The sequence below is a fragment of the Lonchura striata genome, chromosome 20, assembly GCF_050655825.1.
Source record: "Lonchura striata isolate lonStrDom1 chromosome 20, ASM5065582v1, whole genome shotgun sequence".
Lineage (NCBI taxonomy): Eukaryota > Metazoa > Chordata > Aves > Passeriformes > Estrildidae > Lonchura > Lonchura striata.
In genome coordinates this window covers 830,556-842,722 of record NC_140722.1, presented here as the reverse complement: position 1 = coordinate 842,722, position 12,167 = coordinate 830,556, and the positions used below count along the sequence as shown (strand labels likewise).

At 43.7% G+C, this 12,167-nt stretch overlaps 1 protein-coding gene across 1 annotated transcript in view; it reads left to right on the top strand.

Moving 5' to 3' along the window:
* CPNE1 (copine 1) overlaps nucleotides 1-11,918 on the top strand; it is a 51,395-nt gene extending 39,477 nt beyond the window's left edge. Inside the window, 4 exon segments of the mRNA XM_085557704.1 lie at nucleotides 3,618-3,756; nucleotides 5,457-5,699; nucleotides 10,777-10,855; nucleotides 10,858-11,918. Coding sequence (XP_085413830.1) covers nucleotides 3,618-3,756; nucleotides 5,457-5,699; nucleotides 10,777-10,855; nucleotides 10,858-10,892 — 496 coding nt within the window. The 3' untranslated portion in view covers nucleotides 10,893-11,918.
* The last annotated feature ends 249 nt before the right edge of the window (nucleotides 11,919-12,167 follow it).

Sequence of the window (12,167 nt, the reverse complement as noted above, 5' to 3'; positions counted from 1 at the left end):
GCTGTCACACAGAATTGTTTTTGAACAAGCTTTTTTCTCTGATCTTAGGCCAACAAAAAGTGGTATTAGATATTCAGTGCCAAAATCCAAGCATTTCTTCTCAGTTCAGCCTTGTCTGCCTCACTGAGATCTGGGTCTGTGGTCTTTTAGGGTCCTTGTGCAGCAGTTTTGAGTTGGTACCATGCTAAAACCTGATGATGGACAATGTAAACGACAGTGGCAAATGAAGCTGCATTGATACAAGCCAGGAATAGGCCAATTTAGATGGATCCATGGAAGAGTATGTACCATCTAAAATAGGACTTTCTATTTTTTTTTTTTTTTTTGTTAACCTGAAGAAAGCTTTTTGCATTAAAAAAGCCCTTAGAGATTGCCATTTCTTTTACAGAAATGGTTGAGTCTTCAATCAGGGATTGTTTTCTAACTTCTGCAAAAAGAAAATGAAAAGTTAGTGTTCCCAAGAGCATCTGACCTTGTCTAATTAGAACATAACCAATTAAACAAGTTAAATTGACAAGGAAAAATAAACACAGTCTTAAGCATATCTTTGCTAGGTTATTTTTCCTGCAACTTCATAGAATCATAGAATGGTTTGAATTGGAAAGGATATTGAAGATCATCTAGTTTCAAACCCCTGCCATGGGCAGGGAGACCTTTCGCTACATCAGGGTTGCTCAGAGTTCTATCCAGCCTGGCCTTGAACACTTCCAAGCAAAGGGCAGCCACAACTACTCTGGGCGACTTGTTCCAGTGCCTCACCACCCTTACAGCAAAGAAGTACCTAATTTAAACCTACTCTCAGTTTGAATCCATTCCTCTTTGTCCTGTCACTACATGCTCTTGTAAAAAGTTCCTGTCCATCTTTCTTGTAAGCACCCCTTAGGAACTGGAAGGCTGCAATTATGCCACCCCTAAGCCTCCTATTTTCCAGGCTGAACAAGCCCAATTCTCTCAGCCTTTCCTCCTAAGAGAGTTGCTCCATCCCCCTGAACTACCTGGTGGGCTCCTCTGGACTGGCTCCACCAGGTTCATGTCTGTCTGGCACTGAGGACTCCAGAGCTGGATGCAGCACTGGATGCAGGTGGGACCCCCACCTGAGGGGACTAGAGGGGCAGAATCCCCTCCCTTGACCTGCTGCCCACACTTCCTTTGATGCAGCCCAGGACATGGTTGGTTTCTGGGTGCCAGCACACACGGCTGGACGTGTGCAGCCTCTCATCCACCAGCACCCCCAAATCGTTCTCATCAGGGCTGCCCTCGATCTGTTCCTGCCCTAGTCTGGATCAGTACTGGGACTGATACCCAGCCCAGGTGCAGCACCAACATCTGTCCTTGTTAAACCTCAGGAGATTCTCATGGGCCACTTCTCAAGCTTGTCCAGGTCCCTCTGGATGGCCCTGTCCTTCAGGTGTGTCATCTGCAAACCTGCTGAGGGTACACTTGTTCCCTTCATGTACAACACTGGTCCCAGTACGGACCCCTGAGGGACCCCACTTTTCATGAATGTCCATTGGGACTCTGAGCTATTGAGCACTACTCTCTGGATGCAACTGTCCAACCACTTTCTTATCCATCTAACAGTCCACTCATCAAGTACATTTCTCTCCAGTTTAGAGAGCAGGATGTAGTGGGGATCTGTGTCAAAGGCTTTATGGAAGTCCATATAAATGACATCTCTGTCCCTTCCCTTGTCTATTGAGCTATGCCATTGTGCAAGGCCACTGGGTTGGTCAGGGAGGACTTGCCCTTGGTAAAGCCATCTATGGGTCCCATAGACTTAAGTACATTCACATACCTCAGGTGATCACACACCTGATCTTTACTTACAGTGGGAGGGACTTTGCTCCTCCAGTCCTCATCCTGCTGTCCATCCACTCAAGAGTTATGGAAAGAATTTGCCATTGAAGACTAAGGCAAAAAAGCTATTGGGTACCTCACCCTTCTCATCTGTTGTTACCAGTTTTCCAGCATTGTCAATCAGAGGCTAACAGCTTTGAATTTTCTTTTCTGGTTAATGGGCCTGTAGAAGCCCTTCCTTTTACTCTTTGCCTTCTTTGTCAGGTTCAGTTCCAGCTTCACCTTGGTCATCCCTACACAACCAAAGTTTATATTCTTCCTGGGTGATCTGCCTTAACTTCAGCTGTCTATACATTTGTTTCTTTCCCTTTAGTTTGACCAGCAGTTCCCTACTCAGCTATACTGGTCTCTTGCCTTCCTTGCCTGATTTCTTGCTCCTGAGATTGCTAGCTCTTATGTTCTATAGAAGACTTCCTTACAAATCAGCCAAGCTTTATTCTTCTCCCTTGTCCCTGAGGGCAGTATCCTAGAGGATCCTACTGACTGTCTCCCTGAAGAGTTGGAAGTCTGCTTTCCTAACCTTCAGGGGCCTAATTTTACTCTTACCTGTCCCATATTCCTCAAGATTGCCAATTTCACCAATGCATGATCACTGCAGTGCAGGTTGCCTCTGATCTTGATGTTCCCAGTTAGCTGCCTTGTGTTGGTGACCAACAGATCCAGTAATGCATCCTCTCTGGCAGGGCTGTTGATTACCAGGGTCAAGAAGTTGTCTTCCATGCATTCCTGGAGTCTCCTGGATTGCCTACAGCTCACTGTGCTACTTTCCCAGCAGACATCAGGACAATTGAAGTCCTCCAGCAGGACAAGAGCCTCCTGTAGCTGGAGCAAAAGGTTTCATCATCAGGCTCCAGGCAGCCTGTAGTGGACCCCAACCATGAAGTTCCCTTTCTTGCCTTGGTCACTTAATTTTTACCTTCAGGCTTCCTGTCAGATTTTTACCCACATGGCTGCTCTTCACACTCAGTCCACCTTTTGCTATAGAGGGCAACCTCTCCACCTCTCCTTACTCTCCTGTTCCTTCCTGACAGCCTGTAGCCATCAATAGCTGTGGTCTAGTGACAGGATTCCCCTGGGTGTCCCACCAACTTTCAATAAGGGCACAAAGTTGTAGCTTTCTAGGAGCACCAATGGCTTCCAGGTCCTCCTGTTTGGTGCTTGTGCTCTTTACATTGGTGTAAAGCACTTAGCTGGGCTGTTGGCTTTATTGCCTTCCTGGAGGAGCACTCATCATTCCTTTGAGATAATTTTCTGCTGTTTCCCTTTTGGCTTTTATTACCATAGGAATCCCTGGCTTGGCTCTGTAAGTGTGTTCCGGTGATAACTCACACACTTCAAAGTCAGCAGGGTCTAGATGCACTTTAGCTGGGTTTTTGATTTCATGCCCAATGCTGGCATGCCAGCCCTAGGCTCATGTCTGCCAAGTCTGGTCTTGTTGCCTTCCCCCTTCAAACCTAGTTTGAAGCCTTCTCAGTCAGCCCTGCCAGCTCAAAAGCTAAAATCATGAGCTTTGTGATGTTAAAGGCACAAAGACTGATGTGAAGAATTGTAGAATGGGGAAGAAATGTGCAAATCCAATCTCTGCAGCTGTCCACTGTTTTCATCTCTGTGCTTCCTGTATTTCCTGTTGTGCTGCTGCTTATTTTTCCTTCGGGAGTTCACAGCTGTGTGAGTTGTTTCTGGCTATGCTGTTTAGTAATGCTTATAAAATAATGACTGGAGGAATTGTGGGCTCTTGTGGCAGCTTTCCTTCCTTGTGTTGTAGGGATCCAAGGAATAGTGTATGCCTACTGCCATATTCTGCCACAGATCCAACTCTACGGGCCAACCAACTTCTCTCCTATTATAAACCACATGGCAAGGTTTGCAGCACACTTGCTGCAACAAGGAATGGCTGCAGTGAGTGCAAGGTCTTTACTGTGGATCTGCTTTGGGCTGATGTTTCTGTTTTCCATGTTGATGGTTGAATAGAATGGAATAGTAAATTGACGTTATCTTCCCTCCTTTGAATCACAACTTTTTTCTTCTGTTTTCAGCCTACAGAGAGCATGTTGATGCTCTCTTGGTACATACTGATATGAACCTATACTGGGTAGACACATTAGTTTCATTGCTCAAGTGATACTAATTTCTCTCGCAGTTTGCTGGAACTGTACTTAACTGTTGCATTGTTTAGGGGTACTGTGTTGGCTGTTCAACCAGTTGGACTGAGGCAGCAGTTGCCTCACCCTAATCTCTCTTACCAAGCTCTGTCGTCTGTAGGGCATGCACATAGAACAGAGTTTTGTGCCAAATAATTTTACTCTCAAGAATGTTAAGAAAAAACTTCTAAGATGCTACCAGAGGGCTTGACTATTCGTCCCACTATAGTGGCATGGAGTCTGAGAACTCTTCAATCGGTGTGCTAATTGCAGAACATCTGTGCTTCCCTATGGTCATGGACTCGCTTGCGTGCTGCTGTGGCCATGGTTGCTGTTGAAATTTTACTTCATTTCTTTAAACTTCATTAATTTTGCTTAAGAATGAAGGACTTGGTGTCCTGATAGATTTTAGCTGATTTCATTTTGACAGACCAATCAGAAAGAATTTTGATATACACTGTGCTACTTGTTTTATCACCTAGCTGTGTCAGTATTTTTGGTGCTACTTAATGTTTGTGTGTATATCAAATACATTTCCCACACTGTGAGGCACTTGGGCTAAGGAGATCGATTTCCTGCATTTCTGAGGGTATTTTTTAACCTTCCCAGCACTTTGGGGAAATCTTCCTAATTCTCGTAATGTGTTAAATATCTCTACTTTTTCTTTCAGATTTAAACCTACCCATTTAAATAAAGAATCAGCAATCAGGTACAGTAATTTGTGTTGACTGTGTAACTGCTTTGGAATTGGAAATTCAGTTTTTTCTTCTTTTCATTGTGTTTGCCTCCTTTTAAGTCTGTAAATAGCTGTTATAAAACAGCAGTTGGTCATTTCAGAACCAGATATGAAACTTCAGCTTCTGGAAAATGATAGACATTTTAAACATTTAACCACACTCTAAGGCATTGGTTTGAGGTACTCCTTTCTTTCTGGGAAAGCCATTCTTCCCTTCATGTTATCTCTAAAATGTCTCATGTTATTTATCACTGTTGTGTTTTGAGATTTCTAATACTTCTCATGCTTCTAATTTAAATTGTTGATAAAAAAAGAACAAAGGCTTTTTGAGTTATACTGCGGGGATATTAAATATCTCTAGCCTTTGTGAATGCCAGTCAGTAAAACAGCACTGATTCACAGTAAATCAGTGAATTTCGTTTGCAGCTGTGTTTCTTTAGTAGTACTTTTTGTCTCTGGTACTTTTTGCCAATTGATGTAATTCTTTATAAATTGAACTTAATCCTTTCTCTTTTTTCTAGTACAGAGAATATTGGATGTGCACAATGAAAATCATTAGGCATAGGAAAAAATGTGAATGAAAGTAAGTTTCTTTGATGTTCTGGTTTTGTCTCATGCACAGCAACATTTGATTTCTTTCTTAGCATAAGGGAGTGCTCTATCTGCCTTCAGTGAGCTCTGGTGTTGAAATACCTAACTGTATGCTTTCTCATGTTTTTTAGCAATACTTTATCTTGGTGATCATCACAGGTGGAGGGATCACTGATCTAGACCAAACTAGGCAAGCCATTCTTAATGCCTCTAAGCTGCCCATGTCCATTATCATTGTTGGTGTTGGTGAAGCCAATTTTAAAGTAATGGAGTTTCTTAATGGAGACAGCAGTGTTCTAAAGCCTGTGACAGGAGAGCCAGCTGCATGGGACATTGTCCAGTTTGCCAGTTTGCCTTACCAAAAGTTAAAAAATGTATGTTTTTTTATTATTATTATTTTTAATTCAGAAGAGTCCAGTTGCCAGGATGTATGCATCCTAAAAATGACCATGATCTTGACAAGGCAGCAAGCAGCTGTTGGCTTCTGTGTTCAAAGCTGTGTCTTGCTGTCTTGCAGTTCTTGAGAGCCTTCATTGTATAATTGATTTCGCCTACTGTCTCTTGGCTATTGCAGGATTAAAGGGGATGTTCTCTGTCCTGGGATACAAGCATTTAGGCAAAGAACTGAGATCATACTGTCAAGTCTCTGATGTTGAGGTCCATGAGTGATTGAAGTTGAGGTCAGTCTTCCCTGCTGTTGAAAGCAGTCCAGTCACTCAACTCCCCAACTTCCCCTGTTTGCATTGGTGTTCATGTACTTTACATGGTCAATTGGGTTGAATGATTCAAATGAAAACCCAAAATGAGAGACATTGCTAATGGCTGGGGCAGTTTTTCACTCAGACTGGGGCCACATAAAGACTATGTGAATCTGAGGTTGAGGTGAGAACAAATGGTTTTCATCAGCAGTGCTCAGAGACTGACTGGAAGTGCTCCAAAAGCTGTAGCAAGCAATTCTTAAAACAGAATGAGCAGGGCAGGTGTTCCAAATTCCCTAACAGAGTGTTTCACTAGCCTACCAAATCTGTTCTTTGTGGTATTTCTGATTTATTCTCCCCATTCTCTTTTCAGGCTCCCCAGGAAGCACTTTACCAGATGCGGTGCTGTGTCTTTAATATCTGTTTCCCCCCCCAATCCCTATCTCCTCATCTCCAAGTTGTCAATCCTCCTTTACCCTGCCCCTTTCCCTGGAACCTTCCCTGTCATTCATCCTAGCCCCTTCCTCTGCTTCCAGAGCATTCCCTGTCTGTTTGGTGAGACTTGAAACCCTATTGCTTATTTTGTGTTATTTCACTTCCCTGCTTCCCCTGATAGGTTTGTGATGGGTTAATTCTGCCCTAAACTCCTCCCCTGCTATTCCCTCATTGGTTGCTGTTCCTACACCCGTCTCCCTGAATTCTTGTATAAAAGCTCTGCTCCTGCTCCCGAGGGGGTCTTGGGGCTCACTCAATAGAACCATCCTGCTCACCCCCAAGTCCCGTGTCGCCTCCGTCTGTTCCTGCACCACCGACTGGGACAGCAGAGCTTCGCAGGGGGAGCGGCCGCCCGTTCTCTTCCCTCTCGCCGCCCAGCACGGCTTCCACTCGGGGTGGCGCGGCGAGGGGAGTGCATGCCGCGCTACAACATTTGGTATGCAGAGGATGGTTCCCTCCTTCGTCTTGTAGAAAAAACGGGCAAATTCGTGGGGGCGCCCGCCTCACAGAAGAAGAAGGAGGGAAGAGGGACACCTACGGCTGTGGAAGCTCTGCCGGATGCTAAGAGGAGCTGAGCGCCGAGCAACAAGATTGAAGCTCCCGGACCTCTTTGTCCTTGCCACTGTGCTCTCTACCCGCCCGGGAGCAGCCGCACTGCGCGGGCAGCCGGGCTGCAGAGGCTTTAAGCAGGTAGACGTACCTGAGGACAAAGAGTGCGGTTTGGCAGTGGCTCGGGAGTTGAGCCTGAAGAAAGGCTGACCGAGAGGAGGTGGCTTTCCTCTTTTTTTTTGCTTTATCGGGACCTGCTGGCCACGTGCTAAAACAGGCGGGCTTCCCTTTCCTTTTCCAAGGAGGAGATGATAATTCCTCGCTTGGTCTTTTATGGAAAAACACATTTGAATCCCTCGGTCAAGGCATCTGCAGCGAGACCACCGGAGGCAGATAGTGGCCGAAACCAAGGTTCGGGGACGAACTTTGGTTTAACGGGAACACCTAAGCCTCCGGAAGGGCCAAACTGTGAAGGAACATCCCCAGTTTTATCGTGACTTTTCCATCGAGTTGAGGAGAAGATTCAAGTCATCACCGCCCGGGCCCGGAGGGTAAGGTGGGCTAGACAGGGTGGGAGTTGCCCCGACGGGCGGCTGGGTTTGCTGCTTTTCTTTTTGCATTTTAACCCCTGCCCGCGCCCAGACTGGGGCTGTATCCCTGCATGTCCCTGGCAGGCGGGTGGGTTTTCTTTTTCTGGGGGGGGGGGGCTAGCACTCTTCGCTGAGTGATACTCTTCGCCCAGTCTTTTGTGGTGACTCATATTGGATTGCTTTTTCTTCTCCTCGAAAATGTTGTCTTCTCTATCCTCCCCTCCCCATTCTGGGCTGGACGGAGGGGGTAGAAAAGACACACGTGAGACGAACATCTAAAAGGTGACACGTTAACTATGGGAGGGTTGTTAAAACAGGCCCTTTACACCCACGCATTGCACCAACATCCAGCTGCGTCGGGCCCCCCTCCTATAAATTTCCCCTTTGTGCTTCTGTGAAGCTCCCTATATCCCCATCCCCTCGGACTTTCCTAAACCTTTTCCTGTTCTCCCTTGGGGATTGCTGTGGCCAGGCCGCCCCAAGTGCCTCGCTGGACACTGCTCAGGCCAAGTGCAGTGTGCCCGGCACCCCCTCCCAAGATGGCGCTGGCCACGCCGCTCGGGACCCGCTTTCCCGCCTTGACCCTTCTTTTCCGCCCCTGGTTTCTTGCCAGTCCCATCTCTCTCCCAATGGCCCTGCACCATCCCTGCACGAGGCTAGTCCCTGTTGGAGGAGGCGGGGTTGGATATTCCCCAATCCTTCTTCTGGCTCTTCCTCTGGGAGGAAGGATCGGGAGGGACCTTCTTCCGAGGAAATGGAGTCGAAACCTGGGACTGGGGATCTGTCATTTTGTTTTCCCCCTAAGATGGCGGCATCCTGGTCCACCCCTTACCGATTCCCCTTATTATTCATGACAATCACTAATTAAGTGATTGTCTGATTCCCCTATCCTATTCCTTAATGTACCTTAGCCAATGTTCCTTTTTATTTAACTACGAATTCTTTTTGCTTTTGATTATTTTTTTGAATAATCTGTTTGTTCAGTTATATTTTATAGAAAGAAAGATCATCCCATTTAATTAATACCCAAGATATTATGCCTACCTCTCAAACAAATATTCAAATTGGACAAACCACATCGCTATCCGCTGACTCTGCTTTAAGAATTTAAGAAGCTGAACATCACAAGCGCCGCGACAAATCAAGTTCTAAATCGGATCAAGTTACAAATTCTGCTGTGTTTTTTACCCTTGATTTGGAGTTCAGTTAGTACAATTTTGTATATGTTATATTAACTTCTTATGTGCTTCATGTGTTGTAATCATAATTAATTTATCCTTTTTTAATGTCTTTCGATTTATGCCTTTTCTGTAATGTGTAATGTTATTATTTGAGTAGGAAAACATATCAAAAAATCTTTCTTTTGACTCCTCCTGTGTCCCCATTAGCCTAGAAAGGTCCTTCCCGAAAGGGAATTTCATATTAAGCTGTTTAGTTGTAATTATAATTAATTTATTCTTTTCTGATATTTTTTGACTTAAAGGCTGTGTTTGTGACCATCATTGCTACAGGAATCACGTAGCTACTGTATCACTTCAGGCTTGCTGCATTGCTGCGAGGTTTAAAAATTTATTAGTTATATTTAGTTGATCTTTTATTGTATTAGACAAAATTTGTCCAATTTAATTATTTAATTCCAAAAATTCAATTTAATTATTTTATTTAAATTGGATAGTTGTGATTTTAATCATTCTAATTCAATTATTTAGTTTAATTTCTGTTAATTATTTCATTCTAGTTCAATCACCTGATTTTTAATTATTCTTAGTTAATCTGATTTCAATTCTATTTGTTTTATTTATTTATTTCTCAGATTTGTTTATTTCAATTGTTTTATTTTAATTCATTACTTATCTTTATTATCATTAATTGTTTGTTACAATTGTTTCTTTATTGCAATTACACAATTTTAATTCCAACTAATTTAATTATAATTGTTTTATTTAAATTCAAATATTTTATTTTAATTGTTTTATTTCAATTGTTTCAATTAAATTTCAACATTTATTTTTGTTTGTTTTCAATCACTTAACCATTCCATCTAGTATTATTTACATTATTTTAGATTGTTACTCAGAGCAGCAAAGCAGCAAGTTTTGTGCAGTTTTGTGTCTGATTTAGGAGCAGTATAGCCAGCTAGAGTTGCAGGCACTTTCTGATATTCTCTCCAGCTTTCATACAGCCTGGTGTCCTTCCTGGCACTATGGCCACTCACCTTCAGCCCTCTGCTGCCACAGGCCCAAGCACCACCCAGTCTCCTGCCAGCTACTGGCTCTGGGTAAGAGTTGAGTTGCAGCAGAAGTAGATTCAAATAAATGGGATTCCTAACTTCTACCTGTATGCAGCAGGTCCGGTTGAGGTATTTGAGGCATTTGAAAAGACAAAGATGTTACTACCCTTCCAGCCCTATAAATGCAATGATGTGTCTTTCATGTCCTTTAAGTAATTTGCAATGTTATCATATGATCCTGTTGTATTTTGTTAATGAAGCTTATATTATTTATATGCTATAATTTTATATTATTTGCATGTTGTATTAATTTGCTTAAACCACAGAATTCTTCTTCCTTTTGTAAAAAGAAAAGAGGGAGATGCGGTGGTGTGTCTTTAATTTGATTTTTGTTCAATATCTGTTTCCCCCCCCAATCCCTAATCTCCTCATCTCCAAGTTGTCAATCCTCCTTTACCCTGCCCCTTTCCCTGGAACCTTCCCTGTCATTCATCCTAGCCCCTTCCTCTGCTTCCAAAGCATTCCCTGTCTGTTTGGTGAGACTCGAAACCCTATTGCTTATTTTGTGTTATTCCACTCCCCTGCTTCCCCTGGTAGGTTTGTGATGGGTTAATTCTGCCCTAAACTCCTCCCCTGCTATTCCCTCATTGGTTGCTGTTCCTACACCCGTCTCCCTGAATTCTTGTATAAAAGCTCTGCTCCCGCTCCCGAGGGGGTCTTGGGGCTCACTGAATAAAACCATCCTGTTCACCCCCAAGTCCCGTGTCGCCTCCGTCTGTTCCCGCTCCACCGACTGGGACAGCAGAGCTTCACAGGGGGAGCGGCCGCCCGTTCTCTTCCCTCTCGCCACCCAGCACAGCTTCCACTCGGGGTGGCGCGGCGAGGGGAGTGCATGCCGCGCTACAACAACCAGATGGTTCTGGCTGAAGTGCCTAAGCCCCTAGTGTCATACTATAAATGGCAGCAGTGGTCCCCCTGAAACTGCCAGAAATCAAGGTGATGTAGATTCAGGCTAGCCCTGGCTACCTGTAGCACTGGGGTGAAGGAGAGCTGCCTGCAGCCACACTGTCTCTTTACACACTGTGGATGCTCAGAGCCTTGAGATTGCACCAGTCACACCACTTCTTTCACCCGCTTGCACTGAGTCTTTGATCTTTCCTATTTCTATTGGAAGAAATGTAAATACAGAAAAGCCTCCAAATGCTGGAAGTTTTTGTCATAGAAAGATTGACCTTGTTGGTTTTCTACCTTGCAACAGCGACACACTGTAACACATCACACCACACAGTTGATTGATACAGCCCATCTGCTGCTCGCTATCAGTGTGGGCCCCTCTACTGAGCTGCTCTACTGCTGAGCCTGGTGAGAGAAGTGTTGCACCCGTGTTTGCTGTTATGTTACTTACCATGTGCTCCTTTGACAGGTGTCTTTTATAAAGCTGCCTTGAAATGGGTGTGACCAAAGACTGTTGGTTGGATGCCTGTGGTAGTTCCTGTTGTCTTCATAAAATGCCAGTATATTTTTTTTAATGTTTCAGTGACCATACCTTTCTGTGTTATTTTTAATCACATTTTTCTATTAGCAAAATTTCTTTCTGTGATGAACTCCAGCTTGAAGCCATTGTTATAGTTCAAGAATGCTGCACTTTTCTTATTTGTGGGGGTTAAATGAGAATCATTAATTAATGGGATTGGGGTGAGATTAATGAATCACATTAATGTGACTTTAAAAATCCTGCAGTTGGAAACACTGAAATGAAGGTACTTTGAACTCTTTATATCACACAAGTTACAAAATGAAGAAGTAACTTATCTGTGGAACTCCAAGGAGGTGCCCCCTTATTCTCAGTAGTGTGAAATGTGCATTACGTGGTCTGGGGACTGTAGAACAGGCACATGATAGCAAAGCATAAATGTTTTGAGGAAGATGGTTCATTTCCAAGTAGACATAAAGAAACTTGGGCTTGTCATTGCACTACAAGTATCAACACTTACAGTTACTGAAATAAATATTCTACTTTGACTTAGATAACATGTCTGGACTCTTATTTCCTTCCTGGACTTTCCCCTTTGTTTTGCAGCAATGTGGATGGTGGTGTTTCAGTATCTGAGTGAGCCTAGGTTCAGTGGAATTAAAAAAAAAAAAAAAAAAAAGCAGAGCCAGTTGTCCATCATTGTTAATCACTAAATTTAATCACTAAGACTGCTGAATCCCACAGCCCTTTCCTGCAACAAGATAAGATGTTCCTTTACTGTGAAGTTGCAAATGAATTTGTGTGTT